Source organism: Budorcas taxicolor, chromosome 1 (assembly GCF_023091745.1).
Source record: "Budorcas taxicolor isolate Tak-1 chromosome 1, Takin1.1, whole genome shotgun sequence".
NCBI classification, from domain to species: domain Eukaryota; kingdom Metazoa; phylum Chordata; class Mammalia; order Artiodactyla; family Bovidae; genus Budorcas; species Budorcas taxicolor.
In genome coordinates this window covers 200,197,130-200,223,232 of record NC_068910.1, presented here as the reverse complement: position 1 = coordinate 200,223,232, position 26,103 = coordinate 200,197,130, and the positions used below count along the sequence as shown (strand labels likewise).

Here is a 26,103-nt window from a genome sequence, read left to right as displayed (position 1 = left end):
CATGAATGAACCTTAAAAACACTATGCTAATTGAAAGAGCCAGGCACAAAAGGCCATATATTCTGTGTGAAAGTTACAGAATTAGCAAACCCATAGTGCAGTAGGTTAGTGGTTGCCAGGGACTGGAAAGAGAGGATGTTAGGAAATAAATGCTAAAAAACATGGGAATTTCATTTTAGAGTGATGAAAATGTTCTGGAATTAGGTATTGGTCATGGTTGCACAACTTTTAATATGCTGGTAACCACTAAATTGTCTACTTTCTAGGCTGAATTTTATGATACATTAATTAGATTTGAGAAAAAATTTAAGGACAGATCATTTCTACTTGGGGTATCATAAGAAAAAAAAAAAAAACAAAAACAGCATACCAGTAGAGAAGGGTTAAGAAATGTCTTTAAAAAACATTCAGTGACATTTGTTAATGGTGGCAAGACATACTTTATTCAAGATCATATGAATGGATGCAGGGACCATTGCTATGGGATTTTACAGTAAGGGTGAGAGACTGGGCTCCACCCTGAATAAAGCACAGTCAAGTGGGAATAGATAGCCAAGGAGCAGAATGGGAGTCAGTGGGTGGAAAGTTACTAAGAGGAAGCACCAGGGTAAGGGGTTTGGCTAAACTGACCTAACAAGGTTATGCTGAAGGTAGGATGGTAGAGTAAATCTGATCAAATATTGAGGGTTTGGGGTGCTAGTTAAACTGATTTAGCAGGGTTTTTGCTAAAAACCAGCGTTACCAAATTCAGGTTTGGCTGCTCACCACTCAAAAGCCAATAATTCAAGAGGCAAGTGTCAGTAGAAAGCAAAGATGCTTTAATCAGAAAATCCGGCAGCCTCAGGGAGGAGGTGGACTCATGTCCAGAGACCAACTCCAAGGATTCTGCTCAGCCATGACAGTTTTTAAAGGGAAAAATGGGGAAAAGAATCTCAGAATTGTCGAGGCAGGAGGTTGGGTTCTGCATCATCTCTACTGAGTGCAGACTGGCTGACTCTCTCTCTCCAGATACTACCTTGCCCCCTTGATCTGCCTACAGGATTCCTTAGGGGGCCATTGTGGGGTAGAGAGCTAACCATTCTTTAACTAGTTAACTCTTCACTCTTCTTTTTATCTTGGAGAAGAATTCACAGGTTAGGCAAGGCATGGTGTGCATTCAGGAGAGCGTAAGTCAGGAGTTAGGTTAAATTGCCTAAGGATCTTATTCCTACATTAGGTTCTTTAAAGTTTAAAAAGGGAGGAGAAATGGGCAAACAGTAAAGGGGCAAAAGAGCTGCCTTCACGTGATTTTACAAGAAAGTGCACAGATAGGTCCACAGGAGAAGGTTCAGCCCCTAACTAGAGAATCTTTGCTAAATGTGAATTTACAGTTTTTGAAAAGATTAATAAATCTGTAAAATACAAAAGCAATCAGATGCCTATTTATTTGGCAATGATGGTAGGAAAATACAAGTTTCTTTCATTGAGTAGGTTGCAGTCTAATGGAGATTTTCATAATATGGTGTTGGTGAAGGGCATCTCAGCAATATATTTCAAAAGGCTTAGATTGTGTCCTAGTGATTCTGTTTTTAGGAATTTATCTTGAAAAAATACTGTGTGCCGTTTAGAATAAAGTTGTAAAATGCGAATTCCCTGGCGGTCCAGTGCTTAGAACTCCACGCTTTCACTGCTGAGAGCCTTGAGTTCAAACCCTGGCCAGGGAACTAATATCGCATAAGCCAAGAGGTATGGCCAAAAGAAAAAAAAAATGTAATAAAGTGTAATAACAACAGAGGAAGATGTTTCTACTGCTAGGGAGAAAAATTAGAATGTATAGCAAAAGAGACCAATAGAAGTGCACACAGGAAAAGCTGAAGAGATAGATAATTTGTAATTTCTTGTACATTCTTAACTATATTTTGTTTAGCTCTATTTTTCAGATATTCTACACTGGAGGTATCTTTTGTAATCAGAAAATAATAGAAAAGTTGTTTGATATAATACAATTTGAAATTGGTGAAGCTTTGGGGGAGTGTTTTGTTTGGTGAACAGGACTTATTGTTGCGGAAATGAGATTACAAGCTCCTTGTTTCTCCCGTTTCAAAACTAGAGATGCAGGAAAGATGTTTGGGAAGTCCTCAAAATCCCAAGGCCGGATTCTCACCCTCTAGTTGCCCATATGAGTGATGTGTAGTTTCAAAATCTAATTGATTAACTGATAGTTTTATAACATAGAGCATATTATGGTATATTCACTCCAAGAATTTTTCTCTTCAAATAAGGTATTTTGGGCTTTAACACCAGAGTCATATTGAGTGGAGTTCTTGCTGATTATTGACTTGAATTCTGTTTCCCAGATGTAACGATTTTCTTCTCCCAATTTCCTAGACAGAATCATGAATAAACTGGAGGACAAGCAGGACCAGATGATACCATGAAGAGAAGTTTACAGGCCCTCTATTGCCAACTGTTAAGTAAGTCAATGTCACTTTTCTTCTGGCCTAGAATAGATCAATGTTATTATTTCGCTGGTGCCAGAAGCTTACACACCTTCTGGAGGAAGACCAGTGTTTGTCTGGTGAAGGAGAACAGTACATTTTCCCTCTGCTTCATCTAGGTACTTGAGTATCAAGCATTAAGTCATTCTGTTGCCTCAGGCATCAGTTACTGTACGTGATTATTGTAGACTTTTATATGATTATTCTAAATTGGTGTGTTAAACACAGTCAATTTGAAAATGAGTATCAAAAGTGTTAAAACTCTTGGTTATGTGGCAGAATTTAAAGGGGTTCTGGTATGATCCACTCTGGACTCCTCATGAAGAGGGAATGGTAGGCTGTTAGGATTTAGTTACACAGAACCTATTACCACTCAGTGACTGTACAGCCTTTATTTGGAATAGTTTTGCATAGTTCCATGTGTTCTTCAACAATGAGTGGTGAAACGTAATCTGTTTAGGTTTGGTGGTAGGATGGCAAGTGTTCGATCATGATTTTCTTGGCACATTGCTCATGTGTTTTGTGGATTGTACCATAAAGTGCCAGTTGTCACATAGGGACTGTGTAATCGTTGGTTCTGGATTGTTACTAAATGAATGTAAAATCTAACACCAGCTGGTGGGTTTGATGTTCAGATTGACACATTTGGGACAATAGATATTACCCACTCCAGGTCAAACCAAAGCCATTGAACTGGGAAAACTTGAAATTCATTGTGCTTATCTGTTTCTTGCTAAGGTAAATAGAGGACCTGTCTTTCCTAGGCTGAGTGCTCCTTGTTAACTTTTGCCAAGAAAATAACATGAAAAGAGATTGAGATGCAATCACCAGTCAGCCCTTAGGATTCAGCAGTTCAGGTTATGTTGTATCCCCAGTGCAAAGCACTTAATCTACAGACAGCATTCTGACTGGGTGTTTTAACTGACTCATTTTTGCTATTAAATTCTAATCCCTGAAACACAGATCACTTCAGCCTGATTTCAGCCTGGTGGAATGTCACCAAGAGTTGTAGGGACTCTCTCATGTTTTTTCCCCATGTATTTTATAGGGTTTGTTGCTTTTTTTTTTTTTTTAATAATAAGCTTGCTTATTAGAGAAAGGGCTTTATGGATTGAATTAGCAGTGTCATCAAGGAATGATTAATTCTGCCATGATGAGAGAGGGAATATTTGAACGATAGATAGGATTACACACACACTCAAGAAGGCGAGGCAGTTTTTTATAGGCAAAAGAAGCCAGAAATGAAAAAGAGCATAGTTGATTTAGAAGGCAGCAGAAGCTTTGTTGAATTCACCTATGCTGATTGGATGCCCCAAAGTTTGTGTAGTATTATAAGGTCATGATTATACAGTGGAGATGATGAATAGATTCAAGGGATTAGACCTGGTAGATAGAATGCCTCAAGAACTATGGACAGAGGTTCGTAACACTGTACAGGAGGCAATGACCAAAACCATTCCAGAGAAAAAGAAATGCAAGAAGACAAAGTGGTTATCTAAAGAGGCTTTACAAATGACTGAGGAAAGAAGAGAAGTGAAAGGCAAAGGAGAAAGGCAGAGACATACACAATTGAAAGCAGAGTCCAGAGAATAGCAAGGAGAGATAAGAAGGCTTTCTTAAATGAACAATACCAAGAAATAGAGGAAAACAGTAGAATGGGAAAGACTAGAGATCCATTCAAGAAAACTGGAGATATCAAGGGAACATTTTATGCAAGAATGGGCATGACAAAGAACAGAACCAATAAGAACCTTACAGAAGCAGAAGAGATTAAGAAGAGGTGGCAAGAATACACAGAAGACCTATGCAAAAAATGACTTAATGACCTGGATAACCATGACTTAACTTCCATGTACCTGATATATATAATGGGATATGACCACCCACTACATAAGATGGTATTCAGTGAGGTAATATGGCATATAGAAGACCTACAATAAATGCCTGTTCCCTTATTGGGCCATCCTGTCTGCATGAAAAGGATACAGCCTCCCTAGGAGCTCTACTGTAACTAACATTTGCATGGAACTTTTTGGTTCACAAAAATGTTTGCAGGATTTAATCCTTACAAACATTATATGGCAAGTGGAACATTGACTATCATTGATCTCATTCTACAGAAGAGAGAGTTGATGTGATCAAGGCTGCCTTTCCCAGGTCATGTCACCTTTTTTTTTTTTTTTTTAAGTAACATGGAAAATAAGGAACATCATCAAAACATTTAAGAATGTGACGTTACTGGGGAGGCGCTGAGTTCTGAAATGACAGATTTGGTCTTTGCCTGGGTGCTGTGTCCTAGAAATTTACTTCATTTTTAAGACCATGACAATCCTTTTGAGCTTATGAAAGTAAGTTTTTATATCTGTTCAAATCAAAGTCATTTGGATACTTACTCAGAGTTAAGGAGTAATGATATTTAGTAAGTTAAGCATTTGCTCTATACACAGGAATCTGTATTTCTTAAATCATACTCTGTGTTATTGGTACATCTTGCTTATTCTTGCATCCTCTGAATATACTAACTGTGCTGACCATACAAAAAGTAATCCTTTGCTCAACCCAGAGAACTGTCCACAGGGCCCTATTACTCAAATGGTAGAAGATAAAGAGAATTCCTATAGTAGATCTGGGTTCCTAATCTGTAGAATTTAGAAGGTAAGAAGTATCAACTTTTCTGCCTTCTACCTGGACAATGGTGATTGCATCTGTCTCAGACTCAAATTATGCACACAGACATACATACCCCAAAATCCGTATTACTCAACTCTCTAGGCTCTTTGAGGCATAATAAGAAGCTGCTTGAGAACAGAGTTCATTTCTGTTGGGATGATCTGCCTCTCGTCTGATCTCTGGAACTAGGCAGAAAGCCCTAAATATACTTTACAATGAGCAAACTGTCTTTTGTGTTTTTCAGTGCTAACTAGCGATTTTTGCCAACCAGCTACCCAGTGACTTTATTTACTTCTTAATGGCATCACCAGCTCAATGCACATGAGTTTTGGTAAACTCCGGGAGTTGGTGATGGACAGGGAGGCCTTGCATGCTGCGGTTCATGGGGTTGCAAAGAGTCGGACACAACTGAGTGACTGAACTGAACTGAATAATCACTTAATGATCATCCCTCTAATCAATTATTCAACTAAAAATATCCAGATAATAATATCTTCCAAAGGGAGTTAACATTCTCCCTCTCTTTTCCCTTTTATCCCGTAGTACACCCAGAGCCCCACCATGGTACCTACTAGGCCAGTTGCTCTAATGTGATCTGTGATCTGAAGCTCTCCTGTGCTCATTAAGAAAGAAAACAATCTGACTAAATTAACTAATGCCAAGGTGTGCTTCATTGGCTAAGGAGAGTTGGGAGCTTCTCCATAACCTTCAGGGATATTTGTATTAATAAAGAAATTAATTTTACCTTCTTAAGGCAAATGCTGTCAGTGTTGTGGGTTTTTTTTAATGTTTATTTATTTTTGGCTGCACTGGGTCCTTGTTGCTGTGTGAGGGCTTTCTCTAGTTGTGGTGAGTAGAGGCTACTCTCGAGCTGCAGAGCATGGGCTCTAGGGCGGGTGGGCTTCAGTGGTTGTGGCTCACAGGCTTAGTTGCTCCGTGGCATGTGGAATCTTCCCAGAGCAAGGACTGAACTCAAGTCTCCAGCTTTGGCAGGTGGATTCTTAACCATTGGACCACCAGGGAAATCCTCAGTGTCGTTTTAAACCATACTGAGTATAGCAGTTTAAACAGGTAAGTTTGCCAGGGCCTGTCCATTTATTTGGATCTCTTTGAGTCAAAGGTCTTGAATTTTCCCATTATTTCTCTTTCTGGCTTATCCCTTGCCTCTTTGGCCAACTAAAAGCAGAAATGATCTGCTTATGCCTTATCATCACCATCCTTCTGGATTTCCAGTGCTGAATACCTGAAGTTATGCATTTGGATATCAGTTCCCACAGACTCTTAACTTGTTGTGAATCCATTTCTCTGCATCTGCATTGTCTCTGCTTAAAGAAGGGCTTCCTAAGGTCTTACCTGAGCCCTTTTAATAGTCTCCCTTCCTGCTGCCCTTATCTAAGGCCTCCTCCTTCTAATCCACCTTCACATTGCCACCAAACAGCAGCCTGTCCACTGCTGATAATCTTTTGATGGCTTTGCATTACCAGGAACAGCAGTTCTCATAGTGTGGTCTGGGAAGCTCTGGGGAACCCTGAGACCTTTCCAGGAAGTCTGTGAGGCTCTCCTTTTCCAACTATATTATCTTTATGAAGCTAGATTTTCTTTATATTCTTCAGCTATACTGCAACAGGTTAAATGCAGAAGCTGATGTGAGAGCCAGCTAGCTATGTATCATAAGCCTGATCTTAAGGAGATTTACAAAAATATAAAACAATGGTACAAACCTAGACAGCATATTAAAAAGCAGAGACATTACTTTCTCAACAAAGGTCTGTCTAGTCAAGGCTATGGTTTTTCCAGTAGTCATGTATGGACATGAGAGTTGGACTATAAAGAAAGCTGAGTGCAGAGGAATTGATGCTTTTCAACTGTGGTGTTGGAGAAGACTCTTGAGAGTCCCTTGGACTGCCAGGAGATCCAACCAGTCCATTCTAAAGGAGATTAGTCCTGGGTGTTCATTGGAGGGACTGATGTTGAAGCTGAAACTCCAATACTTTGGCCACCTGATGCGGAGAGCTGACTCATTTGAAAAGACCCTGATGCTGGGAAAGATTGAGGGCAGGAGGAGAAGGGGACAGTAGAGAATGAGATGGTTGGATGGCATCACTGACACAATGGGCATGGGTTTGGGTGGACTCCGGGAGTTGGTGATGGACAGGGAGGCTTGGCGTGCTGCAGTTCATGGGGTCACAAAGAGTTGGACATGACTGAGCGACTGAACTGAACTGAGCTGAATCCTTCTCATAATTTTTTTGTTTTAGAAAATATGGTTGTATTTTAGTTAACATGTTATATATTAACATGGAGTGAGTTTATTGTTATTTTAATAGGTTAATATTTTTTGTTTCTCAGTTCTAATAGCTGGTAAAGAATCTGCCTGCAATGCAGGAGATCCCAGTTCAATTCCTGAGTCAGGAAGATCCCCTGGAGAAAGGATAGGCTACCCACTCTAGTATTCATGGGCTTCCCTGGTGGCTCAGATGGTAAAGAATACACCTGCAATGCGGGAGACCTGGGTTTGATCCTTGGGTTGGGAAGATCCCCTGGAAGAGAGCATGGCAACCCACTCCAGTATTCTTGGCTGGAGAATCCCCGTGAACAAAGGAGCCTGGCAGGCTACAGTCCATGGGGTCACAAAGAGTCAGACATGACTGAGCAACTAAGCACAGTACAGCACACAGTAAATATTAGTAGATATAACCCATATAAACAAAGGTTCACTTTTAAGAGTATAAAGAGGTCATGAAACCAAAATGTTTGAGGATCACTGAGGGATTAAGCGTAAATTTCTTAGGTTAGCATTGAAGACTGGTTAATACTCTGGTCCCAGATTGCCTTCTTCTTCCACCTCATCTCTCACTGATTCTCTCCATGTACATAGGCGTGTGCATATGCACACGTGTGCACATATGCACACATGTGTGCATGTGTGCACACACACACACACACTGTTCCACCCAGGGACATCCACAGTGTGCTGACATTGCATCCCTCACAAAGTACAGTTACCCCTCAGTATCTGAGGGGGATTGGTTCCAGGCCCCTCTGTGGATCCCACTTCCATAGGTAGTAGGGTTCCTTACAGTCAGTCTGTGCATACTTACAGTGGGGTAAGAGTGTATTTATTGGAAAAAAAAATCTGTGTATGAACAGACCCATGCAGTTCAAACCTGTGTTTTTGGAGGATCAGCTTGTATTCGGCTTTCTGTGTGCATATGCTTGTTTGCTTGTCTGCCAGTTCTTCAATGTGGGGACTCCATTCATTCCCCTATCTCCAGTCTAATCTAGAACTTGACTCATAATGGGGCTTAATATATGTTTAATGTAATTACCACGTTTCTGCAAATCTAGAATGTCAAGGATGTTATTAACTGTAAAATGCACTGTTACTTTAATGAACCACTGAGAAAGAATTAATGCTTCAACTGTAAAACTATCACAAGCCATCAATTATCAATTATACGTTACAATACAGAAGCACATATACGGGTAAAATTATTAGAGTAGATTGTGGCTAACTGGGCAACATGTCCCTGGGTTTCTGCCACTAAATTCTCCTTTAGGACCAAGTCTCAGCAAACCCAACTGTATCCTAGCTCCCACCCATATTCTAGCTCCCACCCTAGGTTGGCCGCATATTGCAAAGGAATTTCCTTTGGAAACTAGAGAAAGATCCAAGTAAGTGGGTTATCCCTAACTGACGTTGGTGAGCATATGCAGTCTTCATGGTCTGTTTTTCTAAGAAGTAAGAGGAAGTTTTCCTTTAGGTAAAGGAGGGAGAGCTGGTATAAATCATAACTGACTGATGTGGAATTAATGTCCAAACAAGTATTAACTCCAGGATTGTAGGCTCTTTTAAATGTTACAGGCAGTCATAAAGATATTGCATTAGTTATACAGTGGAAGTGAAAAATAGATTCAAGAGGTAAGAACTGATAGAGTGCCTGAAAAACTGTAGACAGAGGTTCATGACATTGTACAGGAGGCAGTGATCAAGACCATTCCCCAAAAAAGAAATGCAAAAAGGCTCAAAATATCTAAGAAAAGGAGAGAAGTGAAAGGCAAAGGATAAAAGCAAAGATATACCCATCTGAATGCAGAGTTCCAAAGAAGAGCAAGGAGAGAGAAGAAAGCCTTCCTAAGTGATCAATGCAAAGAAATAGACGAAAACAAGAGAATGGGAAAAACTAGAGAACTCTTCACAAAAATTAGAGATACCAAAGGAACATTTCATGCAAAGATGGGCACAATAAAGTACAGAAATGGTATGAACCTAACAGAAACAGAAGATATTAAAAAGAGATGACAAGAATACACAGAAGAACTATACAAAAAAGATCTCAATGACACAGATAACCATGATGGTATGATCACTCACCTAGAGTCAGGCACCCTGGAATGCAAAGTCAAGTGGGCCTTAGGAAGCATCACTATGAACAGCATCACTATGAACAAAACTAGTGGAGGTGATGGAATTTCAGATGACCTGTTTCAAATCCTAAAAGATGATGCTGTGAAACTGCTGCACTGAATATGCCAGCAAATTTGGAAAACTCAGCAGTGGCCACAGGACTGGGAAAGGTCACTTTTCATTCTAATCCCAAAGAAGGACAATGCCAAAAAATGTTCAAACTACCTGACAAATGCACTCATCTCACAGGCTATCAAAGTAATGCTCAAAATTTTCCAAGCCAGGCTTCAACAATACATGAACCAAGAACTTCCTGGTGTTCAAGCTAGATTTAGAAAAGTCAGAGGTACCAGACATCAAATTGCCAACAGTGGATTACAGAAAAAGCAAGAGAGTTCCAGAAAAATAGCTACTTCTGCTTTATTAACTGCACCAAAGCCTTTGACTGTGTGGATCACAACAAAATGTGGAAAATTCTGAAAGAGATGGGAATACCAGACCACCTGACCTGCCTCCTGAGAAATCTGTATGCAGGTCAAGAAGCACCAGTTAGAACTGAACATGGAACAATAGACTGGTTCCAAATTGGGAAAGGAGTGTGTCAAGGCTGTATATTGTCACCCTGCTTCTTTAACGTATATGCAGAGTACATCATATGAAATACCAGGCTGGATGAAGCATAAGCTGGAATCAAGATTGCCGGGAGAAATATCAATAACCTCAGATATGCAGATGACACCACCCTTATGGCAGAAAGTGAAGAGGAACTAAAGAACTTCTTGATGAAAGTGAAAGAGGAGAGTGAAAAAATTGGCTTAAAACTCAACATTCAAAAAACAAAGATCATGGCATCTGGTCCCATCACTTCATGGGAAATAGATGGGGAAACAATGGAAACAGTGACAGACTTTATTTTTTGGGCTCCAAAATCACTGCAGATGGTGACTGCAGCCATGAAATTAAAAGATGCTTGCTTCTTGGAAGAAAAGTCATGACCAACCTAGACAGCATATTAGAAAGCAGAGACATTACGTTTCCAACAAAGGTCTGTCTAGTCAAAGCTATGGTTTTTCCAGTAGTCATGTATGAATGTGAGAGTTGGACCATAACGAAAGCTGTTCCGTTCAGTTCAGTCGCTCAGTCGTGTCCGACTCTTTGCGACCCCATGAATCGCAGCACGCCAGGCCTCCCTGTTCATCACCAACTCCCGGAGATCACTCAGACTCAAATCCATCGAGTCCGTGATGCCATCCAGCCATCTCATCCTCAGTCATCCCCTTCTCCCCCTGCCCCCAATCCCTCCCAGCATCAGAGTTTTTTCCAATGAGTCAACTCTTCGCATGAGTTGGCCAAAGTACTGGAGTTTCAGCTTCAGCATCATTCCTTCCAAAGAAATCCCAGGGCTGATCTCCTTCAGAATGGACTGGTTAGATCTCCTTGCAGTCCAAGGGACTCTCAAGAGTCTTCTCCAACACCACAGTTCAAAAGCATCAATTCTTCGGCGCTCAGCCTTCTTCACAGTCCAACTCTCACATCCATACATGACCACAGGGAAAACCATAGCCTTGACTAGACGGACCTTAGTCAGCAAAGTAATGTCTCTGCTTTTGAATATGCTATCTAGGTTGGTCATAACTTTTCTTCCAAGGAGTAAGTGTCTTTAATTTCATGGCTGCAGTCACCATCTGCAGTGATTCCGGAGCCCAAAAAATAAAGTCTGACACTGTTTCCACTGTTTCCCCATCTATTTCCCATGAAGTGATGGGACCAGATGCCATGATCTTCATTTTCTGAATGTTGAGCTTTAAGCCAACTTTTTCACTCTCCTCTTTCACTTTCATCAAGAGGCTTTTTAGCTCCTCTTCACTTTCTGCCATAAGGGTGGTGTCATCTGCATATCTGAGGTTATTGAGATTTCTCCCAGCAATCTTGATTCCAGCTTGTGTTTCTTCCAGCCCAGCATTTCTCATGTTGTACTCTGCATAGAAGTTAAATAAGCAGAGTGACAATATACAGCCTTGACGTACTCCTTTTCCTATTTGAAACCAGTCTGTTGTTCCATGTCCAGTTCTAACTGTTGCTTCCTGACCTGCATACAGATTTCTCAAGAGGCAGGTCAGGTCGTCTGGTATTCCCATCTCTCTCAGAATTTTCCACAGTTTATTGTGATCCACACAGTCAAAGGCTTTGGCATAGTCAATGTTTTTCTGGAACTCTCTTGCTTTTTCCATGATCCAGCAGATGTTGGCAATTTGATCTCTGTTTCCTCTGCCTTTTCTAAAACCAGCTTGAACATCAGGAAGTTCACGGTTCATGTATTGCTGAAGCCTGGCTTGGAGAATTTTGAGCCTTACTTTACTAGCATGTGAGATGAGTGCAATTGTGCAGTAGTTTGAGCATTCTTTGGCATTGCCTTTCTTTGGAATTGGAATGAAAACTGACCCTTTTCCAGTCCTGTGGCCACTGCTGAGTTTTCCAAATTTGCTGGCATATTGAGTGCAGCACTTTCACATCATCATCTTTCAGGATTTGAAACAGAAATTGATGTTTTTGAACTGTGGTGTTCGAGAAGACTCTTGAGAGTTCTTTGGATTTCAAGGAGATCCAACCAGTCAATCCTAAAATCAACCCAGAATATTCATTGGAAGCACTGATGCTGAAGCTGAAGCTCCAATACTTTGGCCGCCTGATGAGAAGAAATTACTCACTGGAAAAGACCCTGATGCTGGGAAAGATTGAAGGGGGGAGGAGAAGGGGATGACAGAGGATGAAATGGTTGGATGGCTTCACCAACTCGATGGACATGAGTTTGAACAGGCTCCAGGAGGTGGTGATTAACAGGGAATCCTGGTGTGCTGCAGTCTGTGATGTCACAAAGTGTCAGATATGACTGAGAGGCTGAACTGAACTGAACTTGCTTCAGAAATGAAGAGTTTTCATTTCCTCCACCCACTACTGAAGGTGCTTCCCTTTCTCACTGGAGGTGCCTGACTATACCATCCATGGAGGATAACATGTGCCAGCCACAGTTAAGGACTCAGATTGTGGATTAAGACTGCGTGGGCACTTGCTAAATTGCTTCAGTTGTGTCCGACTCTGCAGCCCTATGGACTGTAGCCCACCAGGCTCCTCTCTCCGTGGGATTCTTCTGGCAAGAATGCTGGAGTGGGTTGCCATGCCCTCCTCCAGGAAATCTTCATGACCCAGGGATTGAACTGGTGTCTCTTATGTCTTCTGCATTGGCAGGCAAGTTCTTTACCATTAGCGCCACTTGGGAAGCCCCAGGTTAAGACTGTTTGGGCTCAAATCCTGGTTTGCTACAAATTATTATCCAAATGATTTTTGCCTCTTTAGGTGCCAAACCTGCCAGTTAAGCGTGCCTCCAAATACCTGTTGGAGCGTCTGCCCTCCACCCCTTGTAGATCTATCACCCCAGAGGCCATGAAAGTAAAAAAGCAAAGTGCTAGCACCAGTAGCTATAATAATGGTGGTGACACAATCTGTTCTCCAGTAAGCATTATGGAAATTGGAGGAACCATTTCATCAGCACCACAGTTCAGTATTTCAGACTGGATTACTCCAACTGGCTTTCGTTGCTGGTTCTCAAACCTGTGTATACATTAGAATCACCTGGAGAACTTTTAATAAATCTCCTTGCCCAGACCCCACACCAGATCAATTAGAATCTTTGGGAGACAGGGTGGAGAGTGTGGGGCCTGTGTATCCAGTGATGCTAACATGCAACAGGGTTGAGAATCACTGGCTTAGAGCAGTGATAACCATGCAACAGAATTACCTGGACGGCTTATTTAAATACACATTGCTGGTCACCACCCCTGGAATTTCTGACTCAATATATGGGGATAGTAATTTGCACTTCTAAATTGTCTCTGATGCTGAAGAAGCTTTTGTCCAGGGACCACACTTTTTTTATATATGTTTATTTATTTTAATTGCAAGTTAATTACTTTACAATATTGTATTGGTTTTACCATACATCAACATGTATCCGCCACAGGTATACATGAGTTCCCCATCTTGAACCCCCCCTCCCTCCTCCCTCCCCATATCATTCCTCTGGGTCATCTCAGTGCACCAGCCCCAAACATTCAGTATCATGCATTGAACCTGGACTGGTGACTCATTTCATATATGATATTATACACGTTTCAATGCCATTCTCCCAAATCATCCCGCCCTCTCCCTCTCCCTCTCCCACAGAGTCCAAAAGACTGTTCTATACATCTGTGTCTCTTTTGTTGTCTCGCATACAGGGCTATCGTTACCATCTTTCTAAATTCCATATATATGCGTTAGCATATTGTATTGGTGTTTTTCTTTCTGGCTTACTTCACTCTGTATAATAGGCTCCAGTTTCATCCACCTCATTAGAACTGATTCAAATGTATTCTTTTTAATGGCTGAGTAATGCTCCATTGTGTATATGTACCACAGCTTTCTTATGCATTCATCTGCTGATGGACATCTAGGTTGCTTCCATGTCCTGGCTATTATAAACAGTGCTGTGATGAACACTGGGGTACACGTATCTCTTTCAGTTCTGGTTTCCTCCATGTGTATGCCCAGCAGTGGGCTTGCTGGGTCATAAGGCAGTTCTATCATGGACCACACTTTGACAATCACTGTCTTAGACAAAAGAAGTGCTGTCTCATGGAGCCAAAGATGCTTTCAGTTTCCCTGCATCACTTGAGCAGGGTGAAGTGGTGAAGTGGATCTTGGAGCAAAACCAGGGTCAGTTAGGAAAGAAGAGGAAGGAAGTTAGGAAGGAAGAGGAAGAAAACCAAAAGAATCTCAGTGTTGTAAGGTTAGGAACTGTTAGAAGTTGAGGTTTCAGTTACTCCCCAGGATACACTGGAAGTTAGTTTTCACTCTGTTTTGGAAAAGGGCACTCGGAATGGACTAGCTAAGCTTATGTTGTTGTTGTTCAGTTGCTCAGTCGTGGGTCCATTGTGACCCTATGGAATGCAGCCCCCAGGCTTCCCTGACCTTCACCATCTCCTGGAGTTTACTCAAACTCATGACCATTGAGTCGGTGGTGCCATCCAACCACCTCTTCCTTTGTCAACCCCTTCTCTTCCTGCCTTCAGTCTTTCCCAGCAGCAGGGTCATTTCCAATGAGTCTGCTCTTCGCATCAGGTGGCCAAAGTATTGGAGCTTCAGCTAAGGTTATAAACAAAGACAAAACAGGAGAATGGCCCTCAACTCTGGCTGTTCACTGCATCAGGCCCACTTTAGAACTTGATTTTATAAGACTGTTTCTTCATTTCATGCTGGATAATTCTTTTGCAAGTCAGGAAATTGAGGCTGAAATTTTTTTTATTATGAAAAAATTTTTCTAATGTTTTCTAGGGAGAATAGATCTCCTTAATTCTTTGAAGATTAATTCATTTACACAGAAAAATTGAGGAAATAACGCTCTGGGGTCCAACATTAACCCAGGAAGCTTGTGCATACTGGGCCTTTAAAGGTGTCATGTTGATTTAATGTCTTTTAAATTTTATTTTATTTTTTTTCTGATAAAGCATCTTCTAATTTTTCTTATTTTTAAAAAAATTTTTTTATTATTATTATTTTTTACTTTATTTTACTTTATAATACTGTATTGGTTTTGCCATACATTGACATGAATCCACCACGGGTGTGCATGCGTTCCCAAACATGAACCCCCCTCCCACCTCCCTCCCCATAACATCTCTCTGGTCATCCCCGTGCACCAGCCCCAAGCATCCTGTATCTTGCATTGGACATAAATTGGCGATTCGTTTCTTTCATGATAGTATACATGTTTCAATGCCATTCTCCCAGATCATCCCACCCTCTCCCTCTCCCTCAGAGTCCAAAAGTCCGCTATACACATCTGTGTCTCTTTTGCTGTCTCGCATACAGGGTCATCATTACCATCTTTCCAAATTCCATATATATGTGTTAGTATACTGTATTGGTGTTTTTCATTTTAGACTGTGATTTTCTTTTTAATTTGCCTAAGTCAACAATTCTCTTATGCAGATTAAACAAACCTTAGTAGACATTCTCATTGTAAGCAATGCCAGTAAAGACTGAAAAGAAAATATTTTAAAGAAACTCAATTTTATGACTTTAGAGTATACTCCATTTCACACACGGCAGAAGCATAGGTGAGGGAAGTCATCCTCACAGCTAGAGCTGTTGACTTAAGTTCATTTCAGTCACTCAGTTGTGTCCGACTCTTTGCGACCCCATGAATCGCAGCCTTCCAGGCCTCCCTGTCCATCACCAACTCCCGGAGTTCACTCAGACTCATGTCCATGGAGTCCGTGATGCCATCCAACCCTCTCATCCTCGGTCATCCCCTTCTCCTGCCCCCAATCCCTCCCAGCATCAGAGTCTTTTCCAATGAGTCAGCTCTTCGCATGAGGTGGCCAGAGTACTGGAGTTTCAGCTTTAGCATCATTCCTTCCAAAGAAATCGCAGGGCTGATCTCCTTCAGAATAGATTGGTTGGATCTCCTTGTGCTCCAAGGGACTTTCAAGAGTCTTCTCCAACACCACAGTTCAAAAGCATCAACGTTTCGGCACTCAGTCTTCCTCACAGTACAACTCTCACATCCATACATGACTACTGGAAAAACCGTAGCCATGACTAGACGGATGTTAGCTGGCAAAGTAATGTCTCTGCTTTTGAATATGCTGTCTAGGTTGGTCATAACTTTTCTTCCAAGGAGTAAGCATCTTTTAATTTCATGGCTGCAGTCACCATCTGCAGTGATTTTGGAGCCCCCCAAAATAAAGTCAGCCACTGTTTCCGCTGTTTCCCCATCTATTTCCCATGAAGTGATGGGACTGGATGCCATGATCTTAGTTTTCTGAATGCTGAGCTTTAAGCCAACTTTTTCACTTTCCACTTTCACTTTGATCAAGAGGCTTTTTAGTTCCTCTTCACTTTCTGCCATAAAGGTGGTGTCTCTGCATATCTGAGATTATTAATATTTCTCCCGGCAATCTTGATTCCAGCTTTGCTTCTTCCAGCCCAGCATTTCTCCTGATGTACTCTGCATATAAGTGAAATAAGTAGGGTGACAATATACAGCTTTGATGTACTCCGTTTCCTATTTGAAACCAGGCTGTTTTTCCATGTCCAGTTCTAACTGTTGCTTCCTGACCTGCATACAGATTTCTCAAGAGGCAGGTCAGGTGGTCTGGTATGCCCATCTCTTTCAGAATTTTCCACAGTTTATTGTGATCCACACAGTCAAAGGCTTTGGCATAGTCAATAAAGCAGAAGTAGATGTTTTTCTGGAACTCTCTTGCTTTTTCCATGATCCAGAGGATGTTGGCAATTTGATCTCTGGTTCCTCTGCCTTTTCTAAAACCAGCTTGAACATCTGGAAGTTCAGGTTTCACATATTGCTGAAGCCTGGCTTGGAGAATTTTGAGCCTTACTTTACTAGCATGTGAGATGAGTGCAATTGTGTGGTAGTTTGAGCATTCTTTAGTATTACCTTTCTTAGGGATTGGAATGAAAACTGACCTTTTCCAGTCCTGTGGCCACTGCTGAGTTTTCCAAATTTGCTGGCATATTGAGTGCAGCACTTTCACAGCATCATCTTTCAGGATTTGAAATAGCTCCACTGGAATTCCATCACGTCCACTAGCTTTGTTCATAGTGATGCTTAAATGTTAACTCTTAATGAATTTTAATGAATCATATAGAAAATTCAATTTCTATATCAAAATTCTATATGAATTTTCAATATGAAAGTACTTTTGCTGAAACATACGGTGGGAGAGAGCATAGAATTTGGATTTGAAGGATGTACTTTGTGCTCTCATGTCTTTTCTTAACAGTTTTGTCATTTTACACAGAGCACTTAACTGCCCAGAGCTGCCTCATATTCCTTAACTACAGGACACAAATGATGAGTATATCCACCTTGAGGACTGTTGTGAGAGTTAAATGATCAGGGTATAGAAACATTTCATAAGTTGTAAAATACCTTCTAAACATGGGTTGTTCTTTTACTATTGTACTTAAATAACTTAGGGCTTCCCTTGTGGCTCAGGTGGTAAGCAATGCAGGAGACCTGGGTTTGATCCCTGGGTTGGGAAGATCCCCTGGAGAAGGGAAAGCCTACCCAGTACAGTATTCTGGCCTGGAGAAGTCCATGGACTGTATAGGCTATGAGGTCGCAAAGAGTCAGACTTGACTGAGCGACTTTCACCTTTCACTTTAAATAACTTAAACATTTCTTTTGTTTTTAAATTGTGCTATTGTTTAGTAAATCTCATTTAAAAATTTTAAAAGAGAAATGTAAGAGACAGTCTAGTATGTCCTTACCCAGCTTCCAATTCAGTAGAACACTCATTCATGCACATGAAACTCAACGGAGCTAGTCTAACAGGGCGTTTTCTGGCTTATCGGGATCTGATAAAATTCTGGAAAATTGTTCTAAATGAGAGGCATTTGAGCAGAATTTTTTAATGAATAAAAGGAATTTTTCCTCAGCAGATTCACATTGACTTGTAATAAATCTTCTCTGGAAGTTTTCTGGATGGTTCAATCATTGCCTTTACAAATGTGAGGGACACTGGATATTGTCCAGCTAGAATCCAAGAAGCTTCCCAGACTTAAGCCATGTTGCCTTTGCCAGCTCTCCTCCTTAATCTCCCTCTCCTGTTCACCCATTTCCCTTCCTTTCCTTTGGGTTATCTTGTTCACCAGGCTCTCTCTTCTCTCTGATTTTCCCCTTGAGAAGTTTCTGAAACTTTCTGCTGCAAGGCATAAATCCTTTCTCTGTTGCAGGTGTTCTGACAGCCCCTCAAAAGTGGATTTCTTGCCTTTGTTCTGGAGATACCAGCATGTCACTTAGGGTATCAGGGTGCCCTGTGAGCTGTGGCCAGTCGTATTACTCCTCCCCCTGTCTATGCATCTTAATCAGTTTCCTCTATAAAAAGCTCACTATGGCTTCCATATGACATTAGCACAAACTTGGTGGCTTAAAACAGCAGAACTTTTTTTTCCCCCACAGTTATGGGGGCCAGAAGTCTGAATTCAGGGTCTCAGCAGAGCTGCACCCCCTGCAAAGGCTCCGAGAGAGAATCCTTCCTTGACTCTCCCATGCTGGTGGTTCCGGGTGGTTCCAGGTTTGTGGCTGTGTCTCTCTAGGTTCTGCCTTTGTCTTCACATGGCCTTCCCTCTTATCCCTGCATCTCTCCTCTGTGTACCTCTTGTAAGGACACTTGCCCAGGGATTTAGGGCCTACTGGATAATCAAACATGATCTCATCTCAGGATCCTTGATTACACCTGCAGAACTATTTTTTCCAAATAAGGTCTCATTAACAGGTTTCCAGGAGGACTGCAGTCCATGGGATTGCAAAGAGTCAGATAAGACCAAGTAACCATCACTTTTAACAGGTTTCTAGGTTAGGACATAGATGGGCCTTTTGAGGGACCACACCCCCACCAATCAGAGAATGATCTTGCTATACTTCATAGAGTTGGTAATACAAGTATATCAAGCACTTAGCACAGTGCCGAATAGGTGCTCAGGCCGTGGTGAGTGTGGGTGGAGGAGTAGGGTGTCAGGAAATGGAACCAGTGCGCTTATGAGTTTATACAGCTTTCTGAAGTTTTACCACAAAGTGAGGGCAGGAGAGCACCAAGTGCTTAAAAAAAAAAAACAAAACAGTGAACCCAACCCAACTGGTGTAAAAGTTCCCAGCAAAGATTTGCAGAGACTGAGTGCTTTAGGGCTATGAGCTTGAGGGATGCAAGGTGCACACTGAGGCTGAGCCTCTAGGGCAGGAGGGACTCTAGCCGAGATGCCCAGGCCCGTGTGTAGTTGGTGCACAGGCTGCGTCTCCTGACCTTGCCAGGGACTGCAGTCCTGGGTATTTGATGAGAAGAGGCAAGAATTAGATTCTCTTGAACTGTGATGAGTGAGTCTGGTTAACACTGAGCATAAGGGCTTTAAAGATTTCCCTGGGATATTCTCTCAGACAACTGTCTCCCACAGGGCAGAGCCCAGGCTCTGTGCTGGCAGCTGCAGGGTCTGCTAATTATAATATGGCTTGAGAGAGAGCCTGGAACCCTCTGAGATGAAAAGATGCTACAGTTTACTTTGAAATTCCTTGGTTAGGTGAAGAAATGAGAGCGTAACCACCTTCCCCCAAAGCCAGAGTCCAGATGTCACCTGGATGGGGGACCAAGTATTGTGCCCCAAGTCCCTGCTGGGTTATGCCCCAGCATCCAGGGTTGCAGTGGAAGGTGTATAGGAAGGTGATAGGTGGAGACAGTTGGAAGCTCTCAGTCAGGGCACTTGAACAGGGGTGGTGATTATTAAGACTCCAGCTCAGGCCTGGAGGCCACTAGGAGGTTGGAGGAGTGCCAGCCTGTGAGAAGCCTGAGTGGCTGGGCAACTTCCTTGTCTGAACACATGGGGTCTCATCTAAGTACTTGGAGCAGAGCCAAAAACATTAAGTCATAATTATTTCCACCATTGTTACCATCCCTTCCCCTACTTATCCCATTTCTCTGGACTTAAAAGTGAAACTCATCTCTCTTTTATCTCTGGGACCTGTTCTCATTCTCATATACTGTGTTACAAGTCCAAGCTATTACATCTCCGTCCTTTCCCCGATGAGTCCCCTTCCTAAGTCTCCTTTGAGAGCCTGTCTGGAGTCCCAGCTGAGCGCCAGAGGTGACTGGAGAAGGACTGGTGATGAAAGTATCTGTGGTTAGAGATGTAATTGAAATCCCCCCGGACGTGGCCCCGTGGGTGTCTCCTGTGCATTATTAACTTGGGATGATAAATGAGGAGGCCAGGTGTTTTCATCTTTCCCTGAAGATGTGGCTCTTTCAGATGTGGTCTCCTTGGGAGTTCTTCGCCATAGGTGGAACTTCAGCACATCACTGCCAGTCCGGGAATCCAGATTCCCCCAATCAATGGGTACTTCAAAAATAAAAAGTTCCAAAACTTAGGAATTATTTATAAACTTCAGAGGGATTTATAGTATAATTATTAAGGAAGGAAGGAAGTCTTTATACAGGACACCTAATTGTTCTTGTGAGAAAAATATTCTTGTGTGTACAGCAGGGAATTGAGAGATTTACCTTCTGATGTTACACGAGAATGTGTAGACTTTATATCAGATAAATTTCATTTTCTTAAAAAAAAATGAAAAGAGGAGAGGAAGAGAAAGAGGAGGCATCAGATAAGCAGTTGCTAAATCTTGAAAGAGATTAATGGTCAGGATTTTTCCACTCGCTTCCTCTTTCTTTCATTTTCCATGACAGGATTTTATTCCCTGGAATATACGGAAGAGTCAGATAGTTTCAGAGCTGAATGGAAGATCCTTTAGTAATTGCCACTCTTATCTAACAGATGAAGAAACTGATTCCGTCCTGAAAGGATAAGTTGATGTGAGGGCAGAGGCACAAACATCGGTCCCCAGAGCCAGGAGCAGGGCTCCCTGCAGGCGGTCCACCACCCTCCACCCTCCATCTTCCCTTCAGCCCCAGTCTCACTGCTTTTCTCTTCCTTTCTCAAGTATTCCAACAACCTGGTGTGCCTGGCTCCCTGCTGCTCAGGATTGGCCCTGTGACCTCAACCCAGCAGCTTCCTCCCCACCCAGCCTCTGTCCATGACATTGCCTTGGTTTAAGTTCTGCTAGCACACGGGGCTGTCTGACATTTTTCTTTGCCCTTTTTTCTGCATTCCCTACATCTCCTCTTGGAATGTCAGCCGTGAGCCAACATACTGTGTTCCCAGCATTGAACAGCACCTGGCTCGTGGAAATCGCCAAAAGAATGGATGAAGAAGTTGTGTTATATATACAAAATGGAATATTACTCAGCCAGAAAAAGGAACACATTTGAGTCAGTTCAAATGAGGTGGATGAACCTAGAACCGATTATACAGAGTGAAGTGAGTCAGAAAGAGAAAGATAAATACTGTATTCTAACTGAAGTGACTTAACAGCAGCAGCAGCAGCAATGCAAATATATGGAATCTAGAAAAATGGTACTGAAGAATTTAGTTACAGGGCAGCAGTGGAGAAACAGACATAGAGAATAGACTTATGGACATGGGGAGAGATGTATAGAAAGAGATGTATGGAAAGAATAACATGGAAACTTACATTACTGTATGTAAAATAGATAGCCCACAGGAATTTGCTATATGGCTCAGGAGACTCAAACAGGGCCTCTGTATCAACCTAGAGGGGTACAATGGGGGTGAAGTAGGAGGGAGTTTTGAAACGGAGGGGATATATGTATACCTATGGCTGATTCATATTGAGGTTTGACAGACAATAGCAAAATTCCGTAAAGCTATTACCCTTCAATAGAAAAAAAATGTTTAAAGCAACATTAAAATAGAATGAACCAGAGGACCAATGGGCAGGTTTTTTGGGTGGTTCACATTGTCAGAAAGGGGTATAGAAAGGGGTGGAATTATGGTCTAGATCATCACTGTCTGATAGACATAAAGAATGCAGGCCACAATTTAATATTTTCCAATAGCCATATTAGAAAAAATGGGTAGAAATAGGTGAAATTGCACTTATACCACATCTCAATTTGGACATTGAATTTTTATCAGAAATACTTGATTGGCACTTAGATTTCATAAAACATATAGTTGAATAATTAGATTCACATAAATTTTTTTCTAGCACTTGAATTTGATATCAGTTTTTAAGTTTAGTTAAAAATGAATAAAATTTTAAAACTCAGTTCCTCAGCCACTAGCAGCATTCCAAGCACTAGATGTGCACCTGTGGCTGCACAGGGATGTATTACTGACACCTCAGTGTTGGTTTTGATGTTCCTCTGCCCTTCCTGCCCTCCATCTGCCCCGTGGTGCAGAGCCTGGTGGGCAGGACGCATTGAGGCAGAGCCCCATGGCCTTGGCCATGATAGATGACTGTGCCTCTAGCCCACCCATCTCCGGGCATCATGCTAAGAGGTAGTAGTTGGTAAATCCCTTTAAGTAAAGTGGTTTCATTTTGAGTTGTTTTAGAGGAAGGGCAAGATCAGGGATTCTCACACTGCCTACAGAGACTGTATAGTCCAGGGATGAATCGAAGCACACATTGGAGCCTCTCTTGCAGTGGTGGCATCAGGCTCAGGGCTTAGAAAACACAGAAAGCATCACTCAGAGCAGAGGGCCTGACCCTAGAGCAACCTGCTTGCATGGCTCTGACTGGGTGAGCCACAGAGACATTGAGAGTTTCTGTCCAGGAAGGCTTCTTCCTCAGATCCTCTGCAGATCCTGAACATCCTTCTCGTGAAGCATGTTTTGAGATCCGCAGCCCCTCTGTGTACATCTCATCCTGACCTCTGCTGTAGTCCAGGCCGGGCAGCACTGTGTCTCCCTCAGTCCCTGAGGAGCTTAATGATGCAGGGGCAGACATGCTATTTCTCACAGCTTTCTTACACTTGTCTGGGTGGCCTGGGTATCATGCCATGAGCTGACTCCACCAGCAGTCCCAAAGGAAACTTTCATGGTGCATGCATCCCTTAGGAGAACAAGGGTGAGTGTTGTATTGTGAAACATCAGATGTCACAGGCTTCTATCATAGATCTAAGTTAATTACCAAGTGCTAATTGAGATACACAGAGCACAGATGCCCAGATAGGCAAGGGGCCTGATGAGTAGACAAAGACTAAAGTTTGTCTTGTGGAAAACTATCTCACAGAAATTCTTAAGTCATAAACAATTTGCAGGTAGAGCTCTTCACAAATGAATGAGCTACCAAGAATGGAATTTGTATTAGACATCCCTGCTTTAACTCCCTCTCTACAACCCGTAGGTGGATCATTTGATATCCTCCTATTTTCATTATCTTTCAGTTCACTTTCATAAAGGACCAGGCATTGTGCTAGGCACTAGGAATGTACACACTTCCTTCCATGAGCTCCAGGCTAGTAGAGAGAGAGGCTTCGAAAGAAACCTAGAGTACAAACGTGGGTTCATCATGATCAGACAGAGTGCCAGCTGTATGTATGGTTCTGGGAAAAATTCTGTGAATGCAGAGATATAAAAGACATAGTCTACTATCCAGAAGCTTTATAGTGTAATCAAGAAGACAAGTATGGAAGATAAAAAGAAAATAGTACGTTTTAGAATATAATAAGAAGCCACAGGTCAAGCCATGTTCTTAAGTCCAGCTTAATAGTGATGAAGATGACATTTTGATTCAATTTCTGAGTCCTCTGTGTCCAACCTAGATAGTATACTCAAAAGCAGAGACATTACTTTTCCGACTAAGGTCCGTCTAGTCAAGGCTATGGTTTTTCCTGTGGTCATGTATGGATGTGAGAGTTGGACTGTGAAGAAGGCTAAGTGCCGAAGAATTGATGCTTTTGAACTGTGGTGTTGGAGAAGACTCTTGAGAGTCCCTTGGACTGCAAGGAGATCCAACCAGTCCATTCTGAAGGAGATCAGCCCTGGGATTTCTTTGGAAGGAATAATGCTAAAGCTGAAACTCCAGTACTTTGGCCACCTCATGCGAAGCGTTGATTCATTGGAAAAGACTCTGATGCTGGGAGGGATTGGGGGCAGGGGGAGAAGGGGACGACCAAGGATGAGATGGCTGGATGGCATCCCTGACTCGATGGACGTGAGTCTGAGTGAACTCCGGGAGTTGGTGATGGACAGGGAGGCCTGGCGTGCTGCGATTCGTGGAGTCACAAAGAGTCAGACACGACTGAGCGACTGAACTGAACTGAACTGTGTGTGTTTTAGTGGCTCCAGACTTGGAGCAAGGCAGTGATTAGTCCCTGAGACCAGCACTGCAACCGAAGGAGATCAGTGAAAACCAGCCATTTGTACTTCGCAAAGTGTTTTCTCATCTGGTGTGCCTTTCATCATCCTGACAACCCTGTTGATGGGCATGATTTTTATCACATTACGACAAAAAAAAAAAAAAAGGAAACCCAAAGAAGCTAAGTGTTGTAGTTAAGATCCTACAAGGTCCTACAACTTGAACCCAGGTCTTTTCTTGCTCCAAGTCCTATATCTTACCCACAGTCTCTCATGTTTTATCTAAGCCACAGTCATTGTACTAGGAATACTGTACAACTCACTGAGGACAGTTGTGCCATCTGATTGTATGTTTTCTTCTAGGAGTTTTTCAACTTGAGTCAATGAACTCCTCCAGCCTTTCCCTTGCAATATGCCTCATTTTGTTTTAGCAGATTTGGTAGTTGGTCTTTTTGTCACCCATCCTCTGCCCCTAGTCTGTTTAAAGAAATAAAGTAAACAGTTGCAGGGTAAAGATACTGGCTCCCAGATATTGGCTAGATTATATTTGGGAAAATAAATGTTGTAACCCATCAAGGCAGTGGGCCATTCCTTTCATAAGCCAATGAATCTGGTGTTCACTCAGCCTCATTATTTCTTAGTTAGCAAACTCTGCGTGTGCCATCCTTATGGCTGTATTTTTAGAAGTCTTGGATTATTAAAACAACTGAGAAAAAGGATGGGAAAAGAAATCTGGCTCCCAATATACATTCACTTAATTGTTTCTTGACTTAGATGTGTCTTCATCCAGCCCTCAAAGGATACTGCACCCTTCCTTGTGTAGTTGCTGATAGGGCTACGAGCTGATGAGAGGTATTTCAGGGTGCTGCAGGTCTTCCTTCTCATCATCCAGTCATTCATTCTGGGTACCAGCTGGACCTGGGAGGATCGAGGTGAAAATGTTTTATAGGAAGAGTGCATTACAGTGACATGACATCTCCCTTGCAGTGCTGAGTGAAACATGAACAATTTGAGTTGAGCCTGATATTCTAGGCATGGCACGTAAGCCTCATTCAAGCTGATGTGACAAGAGGAGGAGACTGTAATGGGACAGCCCCACTGTGCACTGAAGAATGACAAGGGACTCAAGAAGTGAGTAAATGTGGCAAGCTATTGGGCTGCATTGGGCTTCCCCTGTAGGTCTTCATAGAATGGCTCAGACGGTAAAGCGTCCCTGTGGCTCAGCGGTAAAGAATCGGGCAGCAGTGCAGGAGCTGCAGTAGACATGGATTCCATCCTTGGGTCAGGAAGATCACCTAGAGGAAGGCATAGCAACCCACTCTAGTTTTCTTGCCTGGAGAATCCCATGGACAGAGGAGCCTGGTGGGCTCCATAAGGTCACAAAGAGTCAGGCATGACTGAAGTGACTTAGCAGCAGCATTGGGCTACATCAGAGCAGCTAAGGGCAGGAAATGTTAGCCCTTAAACAGTTTCTTTCACATTGTGGTTGAGTATAGACGAGCTCTGAAGGGGCTGTATGGGGAAAACCAGAGTAGGGAATACTCTGAGCATGAAGGATGTGAACTGACATTCCACTGCCACCTCCTGAGTCTACAGCAGCATCGGCCCCCGCTGCCCTGCTGCTGTCCTGAGGGCCTCATCTGCAGGCTCCTCATCCTCTGAGCTCCCGTCGGCATCTTCCCCTAGGGAACTGGATTCTATTTTCCATAAGTTCTCAGCACTGAGGGCCTGCCCAAACAGACTGGTCAGCCAGCACTGTGAGAGGAAAACCAACTTGGC

The 26,103-nt window shown here is 42.4% G+C and overlaps 1 protein-coding gene across 1 annotated transcript in view; it reads left to right on the top strand.

Annotated features, from left to right (window-relative positions):
- The window catches only part of TMEM108 (transmembrane protein 108), a 429,003-nt gene that overhangs the window by 222,985 nt on the left and 179,915 nt on the right, over positions 1–26,103 (top strand). Inside the window, exon 3 of the mRNA XM_052642188.1 lies at positions 2,368–2,453. Coding sequence (XP_052498148.1) covers positions 2,414–2,453 — 40 coding nt within the window. The 5' untranslated portion in view covers positions 2,368–2,413. The remainder of the gene's footprint in view (positions 1–2,367; positions 2,454–26,103) is intronic.